Here is a 27,105-nt window from a genome sequence, read left to right as displayed (position 1 = left end):
TCAGCAGGGTCAGGGGACAGTTATGACTCTGAATGGCACTTCCCAGAGCTTCAGGAATTTCATGCCTTTTTGTGAAGTGGGCAGCTGCAATGAGAGGCAGGAGATATGAGTACATACATAATTATTGATCCAGCCCAGTCTGGTGAGGCCTATATTTTAAAATTCAGACTGGGAAGAGGAATATAAGAGAGACATTGGGCTAAAGTTTGGGCATGGAGGTATGGGGATACTGAATCCAAGAAAGAAATCACTGCAGGTCCTCCATGGAGGCTTTAATGGTAGTCGAAAATAAAGTTGTTGTGGATATGGTGACCTTGTACTAGCCTGGTGGAAAATGCTCCCTGGAAGATGATGGACCTCACCATGAGTCACTCATTCTTGTCTCAAAAATGAAAGGAAAAAAGTGTTTCACTTCCTAGTATCAGCAGTCTGCCTGTAGACTTTAACTTTTAGGTGTGTATGGGAGGCATCCAGTGCAAAAAAGATCTTTTATGTATGAGGATTGCATTGCTTAGCTGGGTCTTCATCCGTTTCTTGCCTGTATGTGCATGATCCTATAGCAACTCTATGCAGTATGGAAGACACAAGCACTCATATATTTTCTAAGTGTTCCTGTAAAGCCTCATGCAGAGGTGTTTTTCTTACTCAATCCCAGTGAAACAGTTCCAGAAGAGACACTGAGGAGAGCCAAACAGATGGGGTTCTCAGACAAACAGATTGGGAAATGCCTAAGGCTGACTGAAGTCCAGTGCCGTCAGCTGAGACTGAGGAAGAATATAGTGCCCTGGGTGAAACAGGTATGTGAGAAACATTGCTCTTCGTGGTGGGGGCTTCCAACAGTGAGACCTCCATGTCCTTGGAAACAGCTGAGGTAAATGAATCGGAAGCCCTGGCTCTGTTAACGTCCATGGGAGTTTTGACATTGACAGTAGAGGAGAACAAATTTCACCCACGTAGCTGTTACTTCTGCACTGCAGGCGTCAATGTAATGACTCAATGTAATGACATGAACATCCCCAAAGAGAGACTCAGAATATTCTTCTTCCTATTCTATGTGGCTGAGGGGGAAACGCAGCTATCTGGCTTCAGGAAAAGGCTGAGAATGCTGGCCCACCACGGTGTGACCATGAAAAGTGTAATATGTCTTTTCTCTTGGTAGTAACTTCTTACAGGGTAATACTTTATTTGAAGTGTGCTATTGTTATGGGTTCATTTGCTATTCATTGTGATAGCACGAGTGTAATGAGCTCATCTAGTATTCATGGCAGTGTCACCAGTGCTTTGCTAGGTGTTCTGCTGCTTCCTTTAAGGTATGCTGTTATTAAACTGCCACCAGCTGTTTTTTTTTGTCCTTAAAGGGGGAAAAAAACCCAACCCAAACTACTGAATGTTTCTGAAAGAGCCCATCTGTGTCCCCAGGCCCAATTCCAGGTGCCAAATCTCCTTCTGTTCCCCAGCTGCTGTTTTCCTTCCATGTCCTCACCTGGCCTACAGAAACGTGCCTGGTCTTGCACTGCGTTCTTTCAGCTGCATGTGGCACTGCAGTGCTGGATTGATTTGTGTGCCAAGGTACCCTTCTACTTATGCCTGCATTTGTGGCTTCAAAGCATAAGTTTCTTCTCGAGCCATGAAATACAAGTTGCAGTATTAGCAACAGTAATGAACAGCAGACACTTACATAGTGCTAATGGCGTAAGGTCGCATTCTTCATTATTCACCAGGATTTGGACAGTCAGTGGGGATTCCTGAAAATACTTGAAGATTGGACAGCTTTTTAAATTGTATAGCATGTAAAAATTCATGTCAGGGCTGCTTTAATATTGTTCCCTGCTCAGTATTCTGTGTAGAAATGTTTCAGCTGTTCATTCACGGAACTTCAGCAATCGCTGTGACCTAGATTGTCTAGTTACCATGTATAACATTCAATAAGTAGTTGAAACAAATAGTTTGTGAACAGCCTAGTAGGCAAATTATTCTTCTGGGCTCTCTGGTGACTAATTACATAAGAAATTGTTGAAAACTACATGTAAGGCGTGGTTGAAAAATCACTCTTGCTTTGTGTATCATTTAATTATCAAAGCACAAGTTATATTGTAACATAAATACGTAGTACTTGCACTGCTGGCTGCTGCTCGGCGTGATCTCAGAGTGATATTGTGTGCTCGTTTGTGTTCAGTGTGGGAGTAAGATGGGGTCAAGAGTATAGTGTGAAGATCCCAGATGGGATCCCAGCTAAAGAGGACAGGAGACCTGGAGGAATGGAGATCTGTGTAATTAATGCTGCCAAACTAACTAGAGAGTGAGGGCCTCGGCAAGAAGGGATGGATGAGGAAAGTTCCTGGTCTGTGAAGGTGTTTTACCAAAGAGGTGCGGAGCTAAAACTGCAGCTTAGAAAGAGATGGTGGACTTCCCTGTTGACTGAACTGTAAGGTCTGGGGGGAAGGTCAGGCATAAGCTGCATTGCTGGCATATGACAGTTCAGATCACCTCCTTTTGAAGAAAGACATGATGGGGAGATAATAGGATAGAAATAGGAGTAGAAAAGGAACGAGGGAAAAGAAAAACCCCAAAACACCTGCATGCAAGAAGGATCTGGTACCGGCCAAGTCACAATCCCTCCTCTTTTTCTCCATACAGATCGACACACTGGCAGCAGAATACCCAGCAGTAACTAATTACCTCTATGTCACGTACAATGGGCAGGTAAGCACATTCGGAAACAATGGTCTCATTGATGTCTAGTTTGATCTCTTTCTCCTATGCTGCATTATTTCTTGAGATCTTGCAGATGTATTGGTCTCTGTATTTTGCATGGTGTTACATATAATCCCCTTACAGTAGGCCTGGAACTTTTTCTTGCTCAAATATTGATCCAGTGCATTTAGTGTTAATGTCCCTATGTTGTTATGATCCCGTCCTATATCACCTGTACTTGCATCCTCTGTGCACTTGTTAGGTGCTGGAAATGCGGAACTCGTGTTTCACTCATGTCATCCTAACACTCATTTTTATGTGAAACTTAACAGCTCCTTAGGCTGCTTGAATACACAAATCAGGGATGCTGTGTCTCCTTTGGTTTGGGTGCAGCACCACTAATTCCAGTAGAGTTGCACTTGATTTATACTGCAGTAAACGAAATCAGACATGAGCCCTGAAGGATCAGACTGTTGGATGTGGTCTGAGAATCAGAAAATCTTTATTCTGAAAAGCATGGAGTTAGGTGCTGTGGATTACAGATCCTAATGACTTTTCTCCCTTTCTTCTCAGGAACATGATGTAAAATTTGATGACTGTGGAGTGATGGTGTTGGGCTGTGGACCGTATCACATAGGTAAATCTTTCTTACAGCTCCTCTGTTCTCCTTGCACCCTTGAGCCTTCTTTGGATATTCTTGTGGTTCATTTGTTCCTCTTCTCATATGGTAACAAAACCCTCCAGAGCACAGTGCACAGGACATCGATTCCTAACACAAGGTTTGCCTTTTACACTTGCTTGGAGACTTCATTTCACGCCCTGGAAAAAACTGGAGAATTTTATTACTTTTCGCTTGTCACTTAGCTGTGATTTCCACAAGGTTTTAGGGAATTTTTTTAATCGTACTTTTTGCACATGTTAAGTTCTTGAGAACATGTTACCTTGTATATCATTTTGTTGCTCCCACGCCTGTCTTACATGTTTACTGCCAGCTGGTGACTATGTTGTTATGTACTATGCATTTTACTACTGTAAGTATAGGTGACTATGAAAATATTTTGATATCTTCAGCTGCTTTTGTATAAGCAATTCTCTGTATGCTGTTTTTTCAGCCCACTCAGATGATTATGCAGCATAAGAGTTTCCTCAAGGCTACGAGTAGCGTGTAGACAGACTGCTGAATTCTGTATATGAGGACTTTCACTTTTTCTTTTCATGGATCCTTCCAAATAGCTTGCAATTATTGACAAGAAAAAGATTGCTTGTTATTCAGAAATATTTTTGCTCTGCATCTCACAAGTAATGGTTTTTGAAAACTGAAATTAAAAACTGCATCCATTTGTTTTGCTTGGATGGACAGGTCACATGCCACACTCCTGTTGCTGTTTGTAGGATGTGTTTTTTGAACTCAGTTTCCAGTATGAATGTTGAGATGAGTGAAATCAGGAGGAACACTCCATGATTATGCTTATTTTTTTTGTGAATGCTTCTGCCAGTCAACATGCTGCGTAACAAGGTTACAAAAAAATGAACATTTGATCAAATGTATGTGAATACATTTTGCACTGTTCACCTAAAACTCCTAATTGCTTAGATTAGCCATAAAGGTCTGATCTTGGTCTTACCTGTTCTGTAGCTTTGATTAGATCAAGACAACCTTTGGAAGAGGTTGCACCTAAATAAAGGCTGCTAAAGGAAACCATTACCTGCAGCTCTAAAAGATTTTTTTTTTCTAGGTGCAATAGCCAAGTTAATTTTTTTTTTGGTTTTTGTTATCCTTTTAAGGCAAGTAAGCAGCATGCTTTTCCTCTGTGCTTTCAGATTTGTAATCATAATTCTGTGGGATCAATTTAGTGTTCCTTGTGGATTTACATTTACAAAACAGGAACAGGTCAGAAATGGCTAAATGATTTGGATAGAAGTTAAACATGTGATGTTACTTTTTTTTTTTTTAAACAAGATTCTTACTTCATTTGCGAAAACTGAGTTTTAGAAAGAAATAAAATTATTTGGGGGAACTGTGAGGTCATTTCAAAAGTCATGCTATATGGAGTGACTACATCAGTGGACAAGGGAAGAGCTATGGATGTCATCTGTCTGGACTTCTCTGAGGCCTCTGACGTGGTCCCCCACAACATCCTTCTCTCTAAATTGGAGAGATAGGGGTTTGATGAATAGACTGTTTAGTTGATGAAGAATCGATTGGATGGTTACATCCAGAGGGTAGTGGTCAACGGCTCAATGTCCACATGGAGATTGGTGACAAGTCATGTCCCTCAGGGGTCTGTATGGGGACCAGTACTGTTTAATATGTTCATCAGTGACATAAACAGTAGGATCGAGTGCGCCCTCAGCGAGTTTGCCGATGACACCAAGCTGAGTGGTGTGGTTGACATGCTGGAAGAAAGGGATGCCATCCAGAAGGACCTGGACAGGCTTGAGAGGTGGGCCTGTGTGAACCTCATGAAGTTCAACAAGGCCAAGTGCAAGGTCCTGCACATTGGCCAGGGCAATCCCAAGCACAAATACAGGCTGGGGGGAGAATGGATTAAGAGCAGCCCTGAGGAGAAGGACTTGGGGGGGTTGGTTGACGAGAAGCTCAACATGACCCAGCATGTGTGCTCACAGCTCAGAAAGCCAACCGTATCCTGGGCTGCATCAAAAGCAGCGTGGCCAGCAGGTCAAGGGAGGTGATTCTGCCCCTCTACTCTACTCTGGTGAGACCCCACCTAGAGTACTGCGTCCAGCTCTGGAGCCCTCAGCACAAGAAATGCATGGACCTGTTGTAGCAGGTCCAGAGGAGCGCCATAAAAATGATCCGAGGGCTGGAGCACCTCTCCTATGAAGACAGGCTGAGAGTTGGGGTTGTTCAGCCTGGAGAAGAGAAGGCTCTGGGGCCTTTCAGTACTTACAGGGAGTTTATAAGAAAGATGGGGACAAAGTTATTAGCAGGGCCTCTTACAATAGGACAAGGGGTAATGGTTTTAAACTAAAAGAGGGTACATTTAGGCTAGATAGAAGGAAGAAACTTTTTACAATGAGGGTGCTGAAACACTGGAACAGGTTGCCCAGAGAGGTGGTAGATGCCCCATCCCTAGAAACATTCAAGGTCAGGTTGGATGGGGTTCTGAGCAACCTGATCTAGTTGAAGATGTCCCTGCTCACTGCAGGGGGGTTGGACGAGATGACCTTTAAAGGTCCATTCCAACCCAAACTATTCTATGACTTTATATTCTGTATTTAAAAAGAAAATTATCCAAGCTGAAGTGCCTTCTTCTGAAGTTTTCTTTTTCTTGTTAACTAATATGCCAAATAGAAACATGATGTGGATCAGTACAGTTGCACACTCTTGAACGTCAGAGCTTGCCTTGACACATCTTTCATGCATGTGTAAAGACCTCTGGCTCACTGAGAGCCTGAGCTGCAGTGTGTGACCTATGCTCCATGGGGGTATTGCTCAGCTACTGAAGGCAATGCTTGCTCTCCACTTGCTGCCAGTAGGGCATCTCCTATCCTGGGTGTGTGTGTGTGTGTGTGTGGCTGTTTGTGTGAAAGTCAGCCCTGACAGCAGTATAAATAACCTATTCCACCAACTGCATGGACCAGCACAGTGCTCTGTAAATGTTAAGGTATGCACGAAGATTTAACATGATTGAAACCTGAAAGTAAGTTCAAAAAACATGCCTGTACAGATGTAGTAATTATCTTCTGAGGAGCAATGTTGGTTATGTTACAACAGTCATTACTAGTACTACTAATGATTTGCTGTCTTCCCACTGTTTGGACACAACTGTTACTGGATGTGGCTGGACTATCACAGAATCATAGACTGGTTAGAGTTGGAAGGGACCTTAAAGATCATCTAGTTCCAGCCCCTCCTGCTCTATGGGCAGGGACACCTTCCACCAGACCAGGTTGCTCAAAGCCCCAGTCATCCTGGCCTTGAACACTTCGAGGGGTGGGGCATCCACAACTTCCCTGGGCAACCTGTTCCAGTGTCTCACCACCCTCATAGTAAAGAATTTCTTCCTAGTATCTAACCCAAATCTACCCTCTTTCAATTTAAAACCACTACCCTTCATCCTATCGCTACAATCCCTGATAAAGAGTCCCACATCCCAGGTTATATCTAAAGCAGTCAGATGGGGACTCCAGATGACCATTGTGTTCCAAAGCTGAGGTTTCTCATGTGTGTAAGAGTACCTGAATAACAGAAGTGGAATACAAAAAGTGAATGAGCATCTGGTGACCCTTCTCGGAAACATCCAGTTTCAGATTAGATTTCCCTCTCTTTTCTGTGGGGTTTTAGTTGGGGCTTGGCATGTTTTGGAGGTTCCTGTTTGACAGAAGTAGGGAAATAAATTGTGTGCCTGTCAGTGGGTGACCTGTGACAGTCATCTGTTTGTGACAAGGTGGTAGAGGCAGCAATTAAGCACAGCCTGAATTTCCAACGTATCTTGTTACACAATCATTTATATAAATAAGGATATCAGTGGTTAACGATCATGTAATGGCTGTGAACACGTCTTGATGAGGCCAAGGTTTTCTTGTAGACTGTAAGCATAACCATTTAATGATGTTTTTTAATATGTATCATTCTCTGTTTATGGTACCCCTATTATAAGTTTGAGCATAGAAAGTTATGGGACAGTAGCTGTTAGTGCAAGTCTGGACTCCTGAAGCCTGAAGTGCTGCCGCCTGCAGCTTGCCCAAGGCCAAGAACCAAGTCCTGGTGCTCACCCGAGCACCAGGTGACTCCCTCTTTGCCTCTTTTCTTTAGAGGTGGCCACGGTGCTTGCTCAGGGTTCAGGACAGTAGGACGTGCTTGCCCCACAGTGTTGCCATAGTCACTGTGGCCTTTAAACCAAGATAAAAGGATCACAGAGTGGCTCTAAAAGTGTTGTTCTACCGACTTGCCTTATCTAGAGTCAGCGCAAAGGAAGGTCAAACCCACTGTGTTGTAATTTTTCTGTTGTTAGGTTAGCCACACTCTGCTCTTCTTTCTGGAAGGTAAAAAACACTTCAGTCTTCTGTTTTTAAAACCACATCTGTACCAATGCTTTGTGTTTCCTGGAGTAAACAGTGCTGTCTCATAACAATGGGCACTCAATTTAGTCACCTCTAAGCTCAAAGCATGTTGGTTGGGAGGCAGTAGTAGCTGGACGGGCAGCAAGAGCAGATGTGTTTATGACCACGGGATGACAGACATGTTATAGAGGCCTGTCACTCCTGAGCAGCTGAGCCAACTTACCTGTTGTGCTTGGAGGCTTCCATTTGTGGATGATAAGTTTCCGTGGGAGGACAATTAGATTTCTTGCTCTGAGCTGACAGGAGGCAATGCTGGGTTTTTTTTCTTTTTTAAGCTCGAGTGCTGAGAACGTCTGTTTATGTTTTCTTCTCTGCATCCTTCCTTTCCTTGCCCACTTTTCTGTCTCCTGGCAGGCAGCAGCGTGGAGTTTGATTGGTGTGCTGTCTCCAGTATCCGCACGCTGCGTCAGCTTGGCAACAAGACCGTCGTAGTGAATTGCAACCCGGAGACAGTGAGCACAGATTTTGATGAGTGTGACAGACTGTACTTTGAGGAGCTGTCATTGGAAAGGATCCTGGACATCTACCAATATGAGGTAAAGAAAAGCAGAAGCAGCAACAAAAAGCCATGAAGCAACCCAAACTTTTCAAAATTCATGTCCCTAGCTTGCTTTGGTGGAGCAGCTGGGGGTGAGTGGGGAGAGCTTGCTAGCAAAAGCTGTTTAGTTTGGATCCCAATGTTGCATTTTACACATCGTTGATGTTCCTAGCAGACTGCTCAATAATGAATGCCAAATAAATATTAAATTATTTTGCAAGATGCCATATTGTGCAATATTTACAAGCAGATTTAATTTGCTGCACGGTTATTTATCGCACAAATTGTTCTGCCCTTGCGGTGCTGAGCTTCAGCACTTAAGTGTATCCTTGACTTTAAGCACAAGTACTCCCCGTGAAGCAGTAGAACAAGTTGTGTGCATAATGCCAACATGTGCTCAAGAACTTGCAGTCTTGGTCTTGCAATACAGTGGCAATGTGGTGGATGTGGTCCAACATGCAAGTAGACAGGTCAGGAAGGGACATTAGAATTGCTATCAAACCAAAACGTGTTCCAGCTCCTGATACAGACATTGCACTTGTCTGTCTCGAGTTTTCAAGTGCTCAGAAGTGCTGATACTAAGAGATGGAGAAGAATCCCAGACAGATTTGGTAATGGGAGCATATATAATGTAAACAGTTCATCCAAATATGGAAAATGTTGATTTCAACCTGGTAACACACTCATCTTGGATTTGTGGCTGAGGCTTTCAAAGGCACTTACAGGTTCTTATCTCCCTTGAAATTCAGTGAGTTGGCTGTGTAACTTGCTGAAAGAACTTTGCAAAACCCAGGTCATGTTAAACTTAGGATTTTTCTTGGCTTTTTTTTTTCCCCGGTATGTGACAACTTGAGCTCATCACTTTTGTGAATGGGTGCCAGTTTCTAAAATGGTTTTATAACTTGGCTACATTTTGATCATTCTCAAATTTGGAACTAAGCAAAAACATATCAGAACTCAAGTCCCAGTCCTAGTCTCTAGACCATTTGCAAAATACTGTCTAGGACCATTTTTAGATTGCATGCTTATGCTCATTTCCTATTTGTACATCTTGTTTTACCTCTTCTTTAAATTTTCACGTAAACAGGCTGTTACTGGAAGGCATAGATTTTGGAAAGGCCAAAAGACTCTGGTGGTTCTCTGAAGTCTTAAAGGCTGTCTTTTGAATGCTTTAGGATTATCCACAAGACAGCTCTATAAGCATTGAACTCTTGTTTACTTAAGCAAAACTGAACTTCTGAACTTGGGGCATGGAGGAAACTGGTATGACAGTTTTTCAGACAAATAACACTGATGAAACACAGCATCTAATTACTGCAGGATCAAAGAGAAGGTACAGATAGGTGATGAGGGAGCAACTACTCATTTAAACACATAGTGCTAGTAATTAGCAAGTTGGGTAAGAAAAATATGTGAAAAGAGTAATGCATACATATTCAAGCTTGCATTATGCTGCTTGTCACAGCAAGGCTTGGTGAGTTTGATGGGAGGTGTTGCAGATCTCAAGGTCTAATAGCATCCTGTGGTACCCAGAGCTGAAGGTGAAGGACACACTGTTGACAATTTCACCAGCTCAGCCAGTCATGCTCATCAGCTGGACTGTGCTCGTGCTTCTGGGCATGTTTTTAGCCTGTCCTGCTTGTGAAGTAAACCAAAAAGTGATTGTGAGAGGAGAGAGCACAGGGAGGAGGTAGCAAGAGCTGAGGTGATAAATGGGAATAAAAGAGGAGAATGGGAATAAAAAGGGAGAGAGGAAAGATGTTTGGAGTTTGCAGAGGATTCTGCTACTCTGACTTGGGTATGAAAACAACCAATTTGATGTTTGCTCTGGAGGCGATAAAGCCATCAGGATGTGAGCCCCAACACACAAAATTAGGGTTGTGCTGTCTAATAAATCCCAAGATGAATACTCAGCTGTTTTAGAACACTTTTCTTAAGTAGAGACAACAGGAAATGGTATCATTATGCCTAATTTGCAAGTAGGGAAACTGAGTCTTTGAGGAGTAGAGGAACTGCACAGAATCATGCAGAAGGACATAGGCAAACCTGGGAACAGACTCCAGACTTTCAGCAGAATGTGGTCTAAAATATATTATTTCCTATGCGTTCCTTTATTTAATATGAGTGAGCTAAATGTGTCCTGTTAACAGAATACTTCCTCAGGCAAATGCAGTTGGAAGTCAGTCCCCAAGGAAATGACCAAGTTAAAAATTCAGAATCCATTTCTGAGATCCCTCACCAATCCTTCACGTAACCACCTCTCCCAGCTTAACATACAAAGAGCATGAGTAGCGCCATGATTTCAGACCAATCTTCAAACTTTCCTGCTCTCTTCAAACTTCCCTACTTGTTAGCCTCCTTTAGTGTTTCAGTGTACAACAAAGTGGCAAATACCCTGACAAGTTCTGGACCATTGGCAAACTATAGGTGAAATCATCAGCAAACAATGGATGCAATCCTTTGCCCTCAGTAGAGATGATACATTAACTCCCCTAAATGTTTTTAGGATTAGTATCAAACTTTGGGCAAATATTAAGCTCAAATAAATAGGTGCTCTGACTTGTCCCAATTTTTCTGATTAGACAAATTAGGCTACATTGAGGAGTGAGGTTATCAACGAGACCAAGGGGGCTGGAACCTGCCTACCAAGAGCTGCTCACAGCTTCGCATGGTCCTATCCCAGAGACATACTTAGCTGTCCCTTCTCTTCCCCTCCCTCGTGTCCCTTTTACCTCTCCCTCTCCAGTCAACATTCACAGCTGCTGTGGCTCACTGGAGGCTGAGCTCTGCACAACAAAGCCATGCTTTGGAGGGAAGTTTAGTTTACTGTGAATGTGCAAAGTTAGGTGGTAGTCTATGAGAACAATAATTAAAAAAAAAAAAATTCCTTCCCTCAAATTTATTGGCTTTTTGTTTCCAGAGAAGATGTTCCCTTTTTATTTTAATTTCTATCTGCTTGAGGGCCTCTTCTGATTCTTTTTCAGTTTCTAGGATCATTCTGAAACAATTCATAAAACTAAAGGAGGCTCTTAGGTACCATTTTAGTGGTCTAATTTGTTTTCAAACTCAGGGAAAAAGAAAACCCAACTCTATTACTAATGACATAAAAGCAAGGTAGTAATAAAAAGAGTTATTTTTGTTATAAAGGGGAAAATAATTCTCTCTAGGCTTCTTTCACTATATTATGAGTAGTATATATTTTAAAGGTATCTATTGGCAAGGATGTTATTAATTTTCTTTATAATTAAAATATGGCTAGTGACAAAGTGATATGCAGTGGAGCCCGTTTCTCAGTGGGCAGACATTTCCTGTTCCCTGGCAGGGCAGCGGGCTACTCTTTGGGCAAGACCATGCTTCGGGATCTCAAAGCAGAAATTTAGATGAAAAAGTAAGCAGCAGCTTGGTCTCGGTTTATGGATCTTTTGGAGTAAAAATGACTATATGATTCCTTGCTATCTGCTTGAATAAGCCATCTCCTTTGTTTCCTTGGGGCTGGAGTCCCTAATGCCATCCCAACTTTGGTGTAGGCAGTATTTGGATTTTAGAGGCTCATTGACTAGAATTGTTTTAAAGGAGGAAATAAGCAGCAGCTGAGGAGAAGCTGTTAGCCGGGACATTCGCATTTCAAATATGTTAAGGATAGATTAAGATGTTGGTTGACCTTGGCAGCAAAGCTAGCTTGACTTGTTATCAAACAGGAACCATTCCAAGCTGCAAGAAGGGGTTTGCTTATTCACTGTCTGGTTCTTGTCCGTGTGTGATGATAAGGGGCCAGGGGACTAGAGATAAGTACCGTATTTTGGATGGGTCTGGAAGCAGTAAGGAACAGATTTTTCTTCTGATCTGGAGATCACAGGCTCCGATGTCATGAGACAGCCCCATGTGGGCACAAAACAGCCTCTGTCCTTGCTCCACCCTCTGCTAATGAGGCATTTTTCACTCCCTAAACTTTTTCAGATGGTTGCTGTTGGCCAGCAGCACCATGTCATCCCATAAGTGACTGCATAGCGAAAAGGAAAATTATCTCCAGCACTGTATATTACCATGTTAAGCAAATAATAATCTTGTAGACCTTGGGATAATAAGTGCTGCTTAAATGCTAGACTTTTTTAGTGGATTTTTATTATGGCAGGAAATTAACCACATTAAAGTTGAGCAGGGTTTGTACTAGCATTTATCGTCTGTTTTTTCTCAGTCACTTCTAGTCCATCCTGCTCTCAGCTTACACATCTGTCACTTTAAATCCCTTTAAATCCCTCGTTAAGAAGTTCCTCTTCCAGGAAGGCCATTGGGGCTAACCTTGTTCAGGAAAAACACACTTGTTAATTAGAAGAACACTGATACTCTAAAAGATAGAGCCAAACCATGGATCACTTGATTTATGTTTCTCCTTTGTTGGAGGTGCATAAAACTTCATAAAACACATTTGATTCAAAAGAGCCCTTCACTACAGCTGTGCCGTGGGCCCAATTGTCCTTTGGGCAAGGTTTCACCAGCTTTAATTTGGAAGTAAAGTGCCCATTATTTAATTACCCTCTGTTATTACTCAATCTGAATGTAATTCATGTCCTTGTCGTTGGTGCAGGTATGCCAAGGCCTGTTATTTTTACTATTGAAAATTTTCATGCCAAACTAGATTTTACTTCAAAGCATTAGGGATTCTATGTAAAACAAAACAAAACAAACAAAAAAAAAACCCAAAACAAAACCAAAAGCCCATATTTGCACCTGAAGCAGGATGTGTGTTTGCAAGTGTGCTGACCTGTCTCTCATTGTTTGCTGTTTATTAGTTCCTCACTTAAAGTGGTGTCATCACCCGGTGACAAACAGGAAATGTGCCATTGTGGCTGGAGGGCGCTGTGCCGCCTGTCTTGCCTCATCCGCTTCTGGAATTGAAGCAGTTGCAAATAACATGCGTAGAAATGAGCACATATGAGAGTTTGGCTGAAATACTTGGTACTGTCGAGAAATGTTACTACCAGAAATGAGGAGCTGGTCAGGAATAATGAGGATGAATTAAAATAAAGGGCTCGGTGTATCCATAGTAATTCACCACCACAGGCTGTTTGAGGGACTGGGGGCTCTGTTGAACCAGTCTCTGCTTTGCTTTCTACAGGCCAGCAAGGGGTCAGCAGTGAGCACTCCTTAAAGGCTGGCTTCTGTGGCTGTTTGCTCAGCAAGTAAAAGTGCTGACAGGAAAAAAAAAATCAAAAAAAATCAGTCCAGTTGTTTCCCATTTCATTTCTGCTGGAGGTTACTGCCTTGCAACTCTCTAATGAAAAAGAGTTTGCGTGAATGCCTGCTACTCTGGCAGTTCCTGACAATGAGCACGGGAGAGGCTGTTTTCTGGGAAGAGCTGGACTGAGAAAGAAAGGGGACCTAAAACGTCTCATTTGTTCATGCTACTGTCTTCAAAGGTCACCGCAGGCAGGTGGGAGTGGGCTTGGTTGAAGCAATTGTCCCCATGTAAACAGGGGAGGGAGACCTTACCCCACTGAGTGGAGTTTTGTGTTTGTTGCGAGGTGTAATGTTTTCATAGCACGGTGCCTTTCCCCTGAAAAGCAAAGGAACATGTGGCAGCTCGGTGCTTATCCTCACGGGGAAAGCAGGAGCACCTAAACATGACATGAAAACAAGGTAACAGTCTGTGGTTCTAGCAGAAGTTTTAAAATCTTGGCTTGACATCAAAAGGCATGTGAACACTGCAGATTTCTTTAGTTTCCTGGGGAATTTGGCCTCAAGTTACTGCTGGGTTTTGAGTGATATGAGGGAGGATATTGCTGTTTTAGGGAAGCTACACTCTCTGAATCACACTTTTCAGCCTGGGTGCCTCTGGTTCAGCACAATTATGATCTGCCTTAACTCATAGCAACCTGAAAAGTGATATAATCTAAATATTGGATTCCTCGTTATAGCAGCTCTTAATGTTAAGCTAACTTGGACCTGACTGTGCTCCTTTCTGTATGCCAACAGGGATGCAGTGGTTGCATTATTTCTGTAGGCGGGCAGATTCCCAATAACTTGGCAGTGCCGCTGCACCAGAGTGGAGTGAAGATCCTTGGCACAAATCCTTTGCAGATTGACCAGGCAGAAGATCGATCCATATTCTCAGCTATTTTGGATGAGCTGCATGTGGCCCAGGCTCCCTGGAAGGCAGTCAGCACACTGGTAAGTTGGGCTGTGCATCTGGGAAACGATGAAGTGGCTGGGGGTTGTTATGAGCACCTGCTCAGAGGGGACCGACTTACTGATACTCTTCAAGATTCCAAAGACATTTGACAGTTTTTTACTGCTGATGTTGAAGAACTTTTTGATCCCTGTAAAGTGATGCTATAGTGTCACTGGAGTGGGATGAAAACTGGAAGGGAAGTGTCTTTAAATCACCTTTACACAGTATGGGGTATATACCCAGCAAAAGTTAGCACCCCTGCCAGGCTACTCTAGTTTATCCTGCTGGCTTTGAAAACTATTCTAGCAGGTGGAGATTGCAGAGGAATAGAGATGTGTTGGCACTGCTTTTTTTTTTTTTTTTTCCTGGTGAAGCTCTATGGACAGGGAAGGTGTGAAGATGACAACTCTGGAACCGAGAAGTCACGTATTATGTTCAGCCCAGGCTGTAGTCTCCTGCTCCCCGCTACCGCCCTCCAATCTTAATGGCTAGTAAAGTGCAAATGCAGTTAGAGTTGAAATTTTGGTACGACTTCACAATATTTTCTTGTTCACAGTATGTTTTTGCTCCATGTCTTTAGAGAGATGCAGTTGAATTTGCAAGCTCTGTGAGTTACCCATGCTTGCTGAGGCCTTCCTATGTTCTGAGGTAAGGTTCAACCATCTGAGCTCATCGAGTTGGGGGTATGAGCCTCTTTCAGACAATGGAGGGTAATTTCAGGGGATGTGTGGGATCTGAGCTCATCGAGTTGGGGGTATGAACTACAAGAGCCTCTTTCAGACAACGGAGAGTAATTTCAGGGGATGTGTGGAAAACATTATGCTAGGTGCATGTGGCATAAGCTGCCCTTCTTAATAGGTGGGATGACTGCTTAAACCAATAAAAGAAGCCGGTAATCCCATATGTCCATCAGGCACAGATCAAAGGTAGAACATAGTCATAATAGTGTCTGTGTAGCTGCATTACCTTTTTCAATGTCTCAAGGCCAAAAAAACATGAACCATCTGGGATATTCCTTAAGGTTCCTGAGAATACTACCTGTACAATTAAGTGAGAAGATTGTTTGCCACCAGGAAAAACAGAAGGGAACATGCTGAGGCCATTTATTGGGGTTGGCATCTGTTTTCAGAAAATGACAGCTCATCTTTTGTATTCAGCTTCTTATTTGCTGAGCTTCTCTACTTACAGGCATGTTTCATGTCCCTACGCTGTGGCAGCTGCTTCTCTTTAAATAGTCTTTGTACAGAGCCACGCATTTCCAACAGCTAGACTTTTTGAAGAAGTTACACCAGCGCACACACACAGCAAACTCACACATTCTGAATGATCACTCTTCTCTGCGAGGAGTTTCTTCATAGCTGAATGACTAGGCACAGAGAGGCAGTTTGCTGGGCTCAATTTACAATGAAAATAAATTTGAGACAGGATCCTTTTCATATGAAGAAGAGACACATATCAAAATGAAGAGGCAAAATATTAATATTCCAGGGAGCAAATTTTTTTTTTTTTTATTTAAAAAGAAAAAAAGGATTTCTTGTATGTTCAACACTCAAGGAAATATCCTTTAAAAGAGACTACTGCATGTGACTTTTCTATCCAGTTTCTGAAGCTTGCAGCGGGGTTGCAAAGCAAAGTTAAAAACCAGCACTCATATCAGGAAGATAAGTTAGACACTGCTCCTGATGTCATTCTCTAGATTTTTAGGGAACACTTCTTTTAGCCTATTCTTTCCATCAGTATTAAATTCAGCATAGGCCCTTTTCATTCTAAGTATTTGCTAAAGGGTGTTTGGACAGGTTAGGGGGACTTCAGGGAGAAAGATGAAAGTGCAGAATGTCAAACCTGAGGAAATAGGAAGTGAAAAGCCCTAGCACAGCACACTGTCTGGCCTCTATTTGCAGAACAGCAGCGGGTCCACAGCCAGACTTTTTCATCCTTTGAACAGATATGGCCTTTAATATTTGCCAGTTGCCTTGGAAAACCAACTGCATTTCCCCACTAGTTATGTACTGTGCATACCAGCTCACATCCTCAGTGGTGCTACTGACATAGGTTCATGGACATAATTGAACTCTATTGATTTAGATTGGCTGAAGAGTTAGTCTGGTGAGTATAATTACCTAGGTACTTGTGTCTATTTATCTTAGGCTAAAGTGACTGATTGCATGGGATACATCCTTCCTCCACTTTTCCCCGCAGCCTCTGTGGGCTTGCCCACCAAAGCAAAGGGAAAGCTGAGCATCAATGGTAGAAATGACCAATGTAACATCTTTTTTTAAAAGATTCTTGTCTTTCAAAGGGACCTGAATCACTGACTCTTGACCCATGTTCCCCCAGTTACCCCTCTCTGATGTTACTGACAACTACATTTCAAAGTAGCTTTCAGATACAGTGTCTGTATCTGCTGTGCTTCTCACATAAGGACTAAACATTAGGGGAGGGGCACAGCGAAATGGCCAGCAGACTGTTTTCATCTGCATTTACGCTGTCGCAACCATCACCAGTGGACTTTATATTCCTCGCTTCATCTGTCACCAATGAGCAACTGGGCTAAAGTCAGCAAAGCATCTATTTTGTCCTGAGCTCATAGCTAATCTGAACATATGGTAAAAGTCTGGGTCCTTAGTGGGGCTATCATCTGGCTGACTAGCCATCTCCTCCAGCTTAGGAGGAGCTTTAAAGGCTTGGGTCAGAAAGGGGATTTGGCAGCAGTGATAAGGCTACACAACCACAGTTCTTTATTTGATTCTTCGTTATGGTTCTGGAGGTCACCTGTATACTGGGAAGTGTAATGGAGGTTCACGAGGTAACAGCTCTGCCTTTCTTTCAGTCAAGAGTGGAGCAAGTAGCTTGAGTCAGGAGCTTGCTTGGCTAGTCTGTCACAAAGGTAGTTGGTAACCCTGTGCTGTGGTGTCTAACACTGATAACTCCCTTGAAATAATGAGGGAAGCTGACCTGTTTTCTTTTCTTTGCCATTCTCACAGTGGGTCTGCAATGAATGTAGTATTCACTGAAGAGGAAATGAAGACGTTCTTAGCAGAAGCCACCAGAGTCTCTCAGGTACCAGTCTTTGTGCCACTACTGCTTTTTCTTTTTGTGTTTGCTGTGTTTGTTTGCCCTCTGTCCTGTTTTCCATCTCTTTGTTTCTGTATTGTGTTTTCGTCACTTTCCCTTCCTTGTTTGGGGAAGAGCCAGTGAAATCCGAGTTTGACTCCTCAGCTTGCTCCTGAGGAGCCTGTGCAAGCATCCTTACTGATGCCACTGGGATGCCTGCATGGAGCAGGGGTGGCAGTTAGCCGTTGTACCCAGACGTCCATTTCTGATCAGTTAATTATATAAATAAATGTAGGTTAGTGGGCTGGGACCCCATCCAAGCTTGCTAGTAGCAGGTTATGCCAACCAGCATAGAACTGATAGCATCTTTCACTCAATTTCTGAACTGTTTTGCCTGGCTTCTTTGAACAACTTAAATTTCATCCTAGCAACTTCTCTCTCACCAATGACCATTTTTTGTTTGGCTGGGTTTTTTTTTTTTTTCATTTTAAATGCAGGCACATTTGCAAGATTTTTCTATGACATTTAACTCTCCAAATCATGTACTGAGTTCCATTTTCCTCTGATACAAAAGCAGGACTGCTGCCTGCTTACTGTTAATCCAGAGGGATTATTGATCTGCAGAGTATGTAATACAGAAGATGAAAGCTTTGTTTTCCATTTTAAATGTTTTTCAAAAGCTCATTTGGGAATTTTTAAAGTGTCTTTTTTTTCTAGCAAAGGGAAAGATTTGGTCTAGTACGTTGAAATTTAGAAAAGAAATATCTGAGCAATTTCCCAAAGACATGAATGCTTCAGAACGTATTAAACAACTCAAAGCCTGAATTTCTTTATACCTTCTATCAGTGTTATTGTACAAGGGATGTTTGGAAAGATGCAAATGTGGGAGGAGGAGAAAGTTAAACAATCGAGGTTGAATGAAGAACATACAGAATTCAAAGTCTGACCTTTCAACAGTCTCTGAGTTTGGTCTGTTTTCTTCTGAGGGTGTCCCGTCCCCGTCCTGTCCCGTCCCTCCACCCACCCCACCCCACCCCCTTTTTTTTTTTTTTTTTGAATGGCCTCTGTTCAGAACAGTACTGTGACACCATAAACACTACTGTCACGGGAATCTTGGGGCTAAAAATAACTAAGTCGAAGATGAACTCTCTGAAAACACAACTGGCTATGGAAGCCAGACATATTACTGCTTACTCAGGGGATTTCTTAGGCAGTTAAAGCTTGAAGAGCAAAACCATGTGGTTTTTAAGCATATGAGGCAAATGATGAATTTAGCATTTCAGCGAGAAAAGATGGAATGAAAGGGAGATACCTTGCAAAGTATTAATATCCTGAAGGATAAGTTAGCGTGGAGGCAAGCAGATCAATTATTATCATCTTTGAACAACTTTAGAGGGATTTTTGAAAGTGGGAGAGTACCATTGTTGCATCCATCAGAAGGAATTACATAACTAATTCTCAAAAGACTACAGGGTCAATTTGTGGTAGAAACCAGATTCTTAGCAGTGCTCAGCCTGCCAAAACACCTAGCTTCTGTTTGTACTTGCTGAAGTAGTCTGCTTTGCGTTTCCCCACACACTCACAGGAGCAGACCAGGCAGCAGCCTTAAGCCACGTTCAGTGGGACAGATCACTTTCTCATGCTGCTGAATGGCTTTATGATGTCAATGGATGAAGCCTGGGAAAGTGACCCTTGGTCAGCTTAACTTGTCACAGTTTGATTGACTTGAATTGGGCAGTGTTGTTTTTCATTGCTGAGAGGTCTCCTCCCTGGTACAGGAGGCCCCACTGGGAGTTGAAGTTGTAGAGTCTTTGACAATATGTGATGCGTTCCTAGGGGAAAGAGTGGGTGTTCCCATGTGATACTTAGGATGTCCAGTTCTGCTACACAAACAAGGCACTGACCCTTGCTGCAGACATGACCTGTGGCACATCATGAGTCTTTGGGTGCTCTGCCCCTGACCTTGCAGAGACTTACATGCTAAATTTTGGCTGGTGTAGTCAGACTGCTAAGGGAAAACTTCTTTCTTCAACCAGTATTTTATATTGAGAAAAGCTATAGTATAGTTGAAGCAAACTAGAACAAAAGTACTATATTCTGCTTCTAAATTAGGGATGTTTTTAAAGTCTCATCAAGGCGTTGTGGCCTGTGAGTAGTTCCACAGAAGCTAGCAATATTAGTTGTGAGCATACAACTGAACATGAGCATCTTTGTGGGACACAGGATTCATTTGTCTGGTTACAAAGCCTTACCTAGTTCTGCTCCATCCAACAGAGCATCTCCAGATAAAGTGCCTGACCAGTATTGTTCTGTTGTTTTAGCTACTTTGCTGTTATGGTGTTGTGTCATCATGGCATTCATGTTGTCAATAACGTTCAAAACTTCTTGTGCGAGTTGAGACAGATTGGAGTAAACAGGGTTTACTCCATATGTATGCACATATAAAATATTCTGGTGAAAAACTGCAGCAAGACAGAAAGTTACAGGACATGAGCCACTAAATTTATGAAACAGTGTAGGCTGTAGCATTGTCCTTGCCTGTGAATTTACCCTTGCACTGATAAATGTAAGGAATTGTGTCTTGTAACTTTTGGAGTTGCTGTATATTTTTTCAAGAGGAGCCTTTTGAGCATGCACAGTCTGTCATTTATTTCGTTTTATTCTCTAATAAATAACAGGCAGTTAACAGTGGATGGGACAGGTAAAATGTTGAGACATAAAGCTGGCCAGGAAGAATGCGGATTAGATTTTTAACTGTCTGTTGGAGCAGGTGGCTGGAAGAAGAAAGCATTAGAGGAGAGTGGGAAGTGGGTGCTAGCATCCCAGAGACAGGCAGGAAGAAGAGGAAGGAAAGAAGGAAAACAATATATACCAGGGAACGTACTGAGAGTCAAGGACAGGTCATTCCTGGCAAGCTGTAATTAGTGGCAACTTCTCCCTGGGAGACTTAGAAACCAGGCAGAGAAATGAGAAATGAATGGATAAGTTGCCTAAAATATATGACTCTAAAATAGCAAACAGCCGCTATACAAAGTCATTAAGTATGCCAAGAATCAATTACTTTTTGAAGCGTTATGTCCAGTGAGGTGGCTGGGAGGCTCAGAGGGAGGAAGAATTGAAGATCTTGGAGGTAAGGACTGTCTTTGGGAGACGGAATCGGAGGCCACTCTATCCATGCACACGTCCCACTACCTTCTTTTTGCTATGATCTCACTTAAAAGCTCTTTGTGGTTTTGCCCCAAATTTCCTTGTCATGGTGACATTATGGAAGACTCAAACTAATGGACAAGTGGCTTTGGGGAAATCACGCCAAGTTTCCCCCCATTATTTCTTTGCAAAGTTCACTTATCTGTGGAAGTAAGGATATTAATAGATTGGTCTTGTGGGATTCTGCTTCCAAAGGTTTTCCAGTGATGAATAGTGGAGCGCTTGGATGGTCCCCAAATACTCTCAAATAAAAACTTTCTTCTTTCATCTTGTCTTGATGACAGGATCACCCTGTGGTACTCACTAAATTTATTGAAGATGCCCGTGAAGTGGAAATGGATGCTGTAGCCAAGGCAGGAAGAGTAAGACCTTAGCTTTTCTTTAATATTAAACTTGTTTTTCAGGATCAGAGATTTGCAAAAATGTGTGGTTTGAATGATTTACTGTACAGCCATGGATTTGTGCTGAGAAGAGTAGAGGAACAAGAAAAGATTAATTCATCTTAGGTTCAAAAACGTCGTGCTTGAAAAGCTCAACCTACCTTATTGTATACATCTAAATAGTTATTTTTTTAAACATTGCTTAACCATGTTAATCAATCCTTTAGAATGTAATTTTTACTGGATTTGCAAATCACTGGCTTCGCAAATTACTTTCATCAGAATTGTATCAGCATGTGTTACAATATTACCAGTTTTATTATTACAACTTCACCTTGCATTTAATTACTAATCAAAGACAGTCCTCACAAAAAAATCACAAACTTCTAATTTAACAGAAGAAATATTCTGTTTTCAGTCTTCGTTTTTAACCAGCAGACAAGATTACTTTCTCAGTATCAAAGTAGTGTGCCTTGATGCAATTCATTCAATTTAAATCCTTAGGCCTGAATTTCCTCTGCTTACTTTTCTCTATGATTAAGACACCACAAAAGAGTGGGGGGAAATAGTATACAAATGCTGTTAGTCCATGCTTGTTTCTATTAGGGAATGACAACTTTTATGTGTTTGTGGCAAGCAGAGCTCAAAAGAGCTGGTTTAAAGCCTAATTAGCTTTTACCTTCTGAGTCCATGTGTGTTAGAGAGAGGAAGGAAGCCTTAGGATCTCCAGACTGTGGTAGGTTTTATCACATTTGCAGTTTGCTTAACCACAGTATAAGGAACTAACCTGTTCCCCTTGTTCATATGCCTTGTGTATGCTTCAGGCCTGTTCTCCCCAAAATCTTGGGAAATCCCCACTTTTTCCTCCTGTCTGTATACTCTTTTGGATACGGCTCTCTTCAGGAAACTGTGCTGGGCTGGAGATGGGGAAAGAGTTCGTGAGAGAGGGTGAGGTGACTAACTGCTCTCTTATTACTGTATGCAGGTTATTTCACATGCTATTTCAGAGCATGTGGAGGATGCAGGTGTTCACTCTGGAGATGCCACCCTCATGTTACCCGCACAGACTATTAGCCAGGGAGCCTTGGAGAAGGTAGGTGTTGTGCTAGCACTGAAAAGAGAAAATAAAATAAGAGTTTGAATATGCTTTCCCCCTTTGCTTGGGAGAACTCAATCAACAATGGAGAAATCAAATCACCAATGTTTTTTTTAAAGGCCAGTGTGATATGTGCAAGTGTAGGATGTCAGTGCGCCCCCTGTGACTGGCTATACTGTGCACAGGATCATCTGAACTGTATCCTATTAATTTAAGCAGTAGATGTACACACTTTCAGACCCATTGGATTTTTTTGTTTCATTGGTTTAGAACCAGCTTCCATAGCAGTAGAGGATTGTCTAATTCATATATATGCCGTGGTTCACTTTCCACTTCCTTTTCTCCAACAATTCTTCAACGATTAGATCAGGTGTATGACTTTCTAGCTGCCTGCTTTTCCAGAATGGATATCAGGATAACGAACCTCACCAAATCTTGACTTTTTTCCCTTTCAAGAATAAACCTAGTGATACAGAGTTAGTTGTCAAAATGGATTTTCTAAATGAAACGTGCCATCCCCTGTGTTGTCACCCTGATAAGGGTTTGCTTGGAAGCTAGCAAAAGCTGTAATGCAATGGTCTGTGCTCCAGCTCTGTTTACAAGAACGTCCAAGGCTTTGTTTCTGAAAATAGTCATCTCCTGGAGCAAAGCTATGCAAATGCTTGTACTGAAATAGCATGTGATTTCTTGACAAACCTAGAAAATAAGACCATAGTGTTTTCTCCCAGTTTGTTCCAGAGTATATCTGCTGAGACATCTCCCACTGCTATGTGATGGGACAGGCGTGTTGGTGAAAGACTTCTGGAACAATTGTAAAATTGACTAGTTAATCTCAAATGGCAAAACATCATTATTCATTATTTCACCAAGAAGTGTATAAAGGCTCCAGCATGCATTGGAGGAATTGCTAAAGACAGGGCAGGCCTTTATTCTCTCTCTTTCTCCTTCTTTCCCCTTCTTTCTCACACACTTCCGCCCTCAAATGGTGCTTCGAGCTCTAGGTTAACAGGCAAATAAAGCATGTTTGCTTCTGAAAGATAATGCTATTGCCAGAATGAGGGTATAGAGTAAAAACATGCTAGGGCAGAGATATATGACATTTAAAGGAATCCACATGTGAGGTGATTTATTTCCATGATGCTTTTTTGTGGAATTTATTTATTTATTACAAATACACACATTTTAATTTAATTTACTTTTTTATTTTTGTAGGTAAAAGCGGCTACAAAAAAGATTGCAAATGCCTTTGCCATCTCTGGTCCATTCAACATTCAGTTCTTGGTGCGAGGCAACGATGTGCTGGTGAGAGCTCTTGTGACTGTTGGAGGAAGTCAGGCTCTGCTCTGCGTACTTAGGTGCATGGTTCCTGTGGCCCCTGCTGTGGAAACTCTGTGGCAGTAGCAGCTGTGGGTTTCTACCCTGCCTTGTCTGATGATGTGGGGCTTACCTGTGCCACCCCTAGTCATGCAGCTCTCCCTGTCTGTGTTGGAGGGAGCATCCTCCACTGCCTTCACATTGAGGGTGAAGAGAGTCTGGTTGCATTGCCTGACAGCACTAGCTTTGGTTTGCTGTGGGCTTCTGTCCTTCCCAAAATTATCAGTTTTGAATATGATGGACAGCACTGGGGCCTGCGCCTCATCCTGTGAACTGAGTATCATTGCTCTGATATCCTCTCTCATGTTCAGCTATTTCAGTCATTAAAATAAGCCTTCCAAGGCATTGGAAAGAAAGCAAGACAATTTAAGTGTTTAAGTCTTTAATATAAGCCATTGAGATGGTTATCTAAATAGTGCGGTCCTAGTAGCTATCAGTAACAGAAGGATGGCAGATGTCTGACCCTTTATGGGTAGCAGTTGGCTTTCTGTTGCTAATCAAAGATGGTCAGAGGAACGTGAGCAGAGTATAACTGAGGAAGTGGTGAATGGAAAGAAAACCTGACATGGTATAGAAGAGATGCGTTATTGTTGAAAGATCCTGTCTGGGCTATTAGTTGAGAAAAATGTACTTACTGTTCTTTACCTGTCTTCTGTTTCACACATAGTTCTTTAGAAACTCCACAGAAGAACAGAATGGAGTTTTTCCTTCCTTGCCTTCTCTCAGCTGTGCCTGCCTTTTCTCTGCATAAACCCCCCTTTTCCATTCAGTCTTAACTTACCTATTCTTGCACACCTCCACTCCGCTTTCATTCGCACTTACGGCAATTCCTCTTTTGCTAATGCACTCCATAGTGTGCTTCTAAGCAGGATGCAGAACTTCTTTGTTTCTTGCTTGGGTCACTGAATGACTTCTGCATGTAGATGGAAGGTAAGGATAGCCCAGTCATCCATGAAGTGCCATTACCATGGATAAAGAACAAGGTAGGCTTCTAAAGGTTGTACCTAATGCCTGTGCATAAGTTTTCATGTCTCTTAGGGTGTAGCATAAGACGTTTTCCAAAGTGAACTCTGGATTACTCTCAGTTCTAGTTTTCAGACAATAGAGATGAAACTCGGTTGCAGAACATCAGGCTCCTTGTGTATCAAGCTGGCCACTACTCATCCTTCATCGCTGTTTGTAATATTGAATACAATTTCTATGTCTCTTATTTGGCAATATGAAGAACATCTCTGCCAAGAGGACTAAGGACTGATTTCCAGAAATATGAATCAATTCCTTCACTGCACAGTGCCTGACTCTGGTTATTTCTCCTTTTTAATCCCATCAGGTGATAGAGTGCAACTTGCGGGCTTCACGCTCCTTCCCTTTTGTATCGAAGTCTTTAGGTGTGGACTTCATCGATGTGGCCACAAGAGTGATGATTGGAAAAGAGATTAATGAGTCATCCCTCCCCACACTGGAACATCCCATTATTCCATCCAAATATGTTGGGATTAAGGTATGGTTTCCAAAAGAACACCAAAAAACCTCACAACAGAGTCAGCACCTAACGCATTAATGGGCAATTAGTACTCTAATGCCCAGAGAGAACAGTTTACTCATTGGCCAAAGGTCAAATTGACCTTTTGTAGTTTCTGTCAAGATAAATGTATGTCGGGAATTTTAGAGAAAAATCAAAGGAAAATTATCCAGTGATTATTAACAAAATCAATCTTCCTTTATTTCTTACTTCTAACCTATTCTGATTCATGTTTGTAAACTGTGTAATAAATATGCACTTGCAGAACTGAACACTGGAGTTCAAGCTGTTTCATAATACTATCTAATATAGGTATGGACAGGTACAAATTTGTGTTTTGAGTGCCCCCCAGATTTTATCTTCAGGATTTGGGATATGGGCTGTTGAATGCATGGAATCCCCTTTATCTGCAACACCAATTAAAATGAGGGTGAAAGTCTTGGATCCTTTGATTTCAGTGGAGCCAAGATTTTACTATTCATAATTACTAAGCTTATATAGCACCCAAGATACCAAAGTGTACTGTAGATATTTTTGAACACTTAGTGGAAGAGAAAAAAATAATTGAAGTTTCTAATCATAAAAAATCTAGAACAGCAGTGCAGAAAATACAATGGATAATGATAATTGTTTATACAGAAACTTTCAAGCTTTAATAGCTTCCGTATCAAGTGAAAATTGAGGAAACTGAAAACACCTAATATCTTTCTACTAATAAAATGTTCAGACCTATTAAAATGCAAGCCAAATCTGTGGCCCAAGCCAGTCAGTCTAGAAGTAGCTTTACATTTTATTTTGATGCCACAGATAGGCATTATCTGAAATTCTAATTCTTTTTTATTTTTGTGAGTGTTACTTATTTTTATAAATTTCTGTTACTTAAACCTGGGGCTTCTGCACTGTTGTTAGCTGAACTGTCGAGTTATGTCTCTCCTGGGAATGCTGGCTACAGAGAGGAAAACCCAACTGTATTCTTGAAAACTTCACTACAAAGCCTTTTATACTGCTTGTGTTCTGTGTGGATTTGTCAAGTATAAAAATCTGCTAATACCTTTGGAAATGCTAAACTTTGAAAAATATTCCGGTTAAACCTGGTTCTCATTATTCATGCATCATATTTTCTGTCCTCTTACCTTTTTATTGCTAGGAATATTTGCATGGAAATGGGATTTTGTTTCTCCAGCAGTTCTTAAATGCTCTGAAAAGAGAATATGAAACTTTTTTCTCCTTTCTCGGCATAGCTGCTCCTTTGTGGATTCAGAGTCCCACCACTTTAGCTTTAGTGACTGAAATATTATCTTGCCATGTTTGCTTGCAGAGTGAAACAAGTATCATGGCCTGACCAAGATTAAATCATGGATAGAGCGTGACTGACTAAGTTTTAAATAGGATATATTTGCAGTACCAGAGTCTGTTCCTGCTGATGCATTTTCATGTTCATGGCAGACAAAAGTTAGGGAGCTGGTGGAAAGCTTTGTTGCTTGTTACTTTTCAAGAAAATATGTACATTAAAAATAATCTACCTTGACTGCTATATCTCAGCTTGAGACTGTAGAGTTGGCCACTGTAAAAATTTTCTCTTTACTTATGGAAGAAGCAAAACTGATCTAAAAGTCAGAGAGACACATGACATTTTTTGAGAAACCATTCACAATGAATTTCTGCTGTCACATTTTAGTTGGTCATTGTTAGGTGCCATGAAACGGCAGCTGTCTTGTCTGCAGTGTTACCCTCAGAGAGTTCCAAAAACAGAATTACATCTTTGGATTTAAAAATATATTCTATTTTAAGCAGCAAGGATGCTGTCTTCATGCAAGTGCCAGTAGTAGTTTAAGATGTAGGGAAGCTCCATAGAAAATTATTCCTTAGCAGAAAATTTGTTCCATGTTTGCCACATTTGGTCATTGGCTCTTTAACAGAGAGTTTCTTCCCCACCCCCCACCCCTTTTTTTTTTTTTTTTTTTTTTTTGTTCCATTTTCAAA

The 27,105-nt window shown here is 41.7% G+C and overlaps 1 protein-coding gene across 1 annotated transcript in view; it reads left to right on the top strand.

Annotated features, from left to right (window-relative positions):
• The window catches only part of CPS1 (carbamoyl-phosphate synthase 1, mitochondrial), a 99,110-nt gene that overhangs the window by 59,261 nt on the left and 12,744 nt on the right, over positions 1 to 27,105 (top strand). Inside the window, exons 22-32 of the mRNA XM_009887599.1 lie at positions 656 to 797; positions 2,638 to 2,703; positions 3,268 to 3,331; positions 8,137 to 8,318; positions 14,294 to 14,488; positions 15,070 to 15,137; positions 17,474 to 17,549; positions 21,035 to 21,112; positions 22,116 to 22,223; positions 23,439 to 23,528; positions 24,931 to 25,101. Of these exons, the coding sequence (XP_009885901.1) occupies positions 656 to 797; positions 2,638 to 2,703; positions 3,268 to 3,331; positions 8,137 to 8,318; positions 14,294 to 14,488; positions 15,070 to 15,137; positions 17,474 to 17,549; positions 21,035 to 21,112; positions 22,116 to 22,223; positions 23,439 to 23,528; positions 24,931 to 25,101 (1,240 nt within the window). The remainder of the gene's footprint in view (positions 1 to 655; positions 798 to 2,637; positions 2,704 to 3,267; positions 3,332 to 8,136; positions 8,319 to 14,293; positions 14,489 to 15,069; positions 15,138 to 17,473; positions 17,550 to 21,034; positions 21,113 to 22,115; positions 22,224 to 23,438; positions 23,529 to 24,930; positions 25,102 to 27,105) is intronic.

The sequence above is a fragment of the Charadrius vociferus genome, unplaced genomic scaffold (genome assembly GCF_000708025.1).
Source record: "Charadrius vociferus isolate BGI_N301 unplaced genomic scaffold, ASM70802v2 scaffold136, whole genome shotgun sequence".
Lineage (NCBI taxonomy): Eukaryota > Metazoa > Chordata > Aves > Charadriiformes > Charadriidae > Charadrius > Charadrius vociferus.
This window is presented reverse-complemented; position numbering and strand designations above follow the sequence as displayed.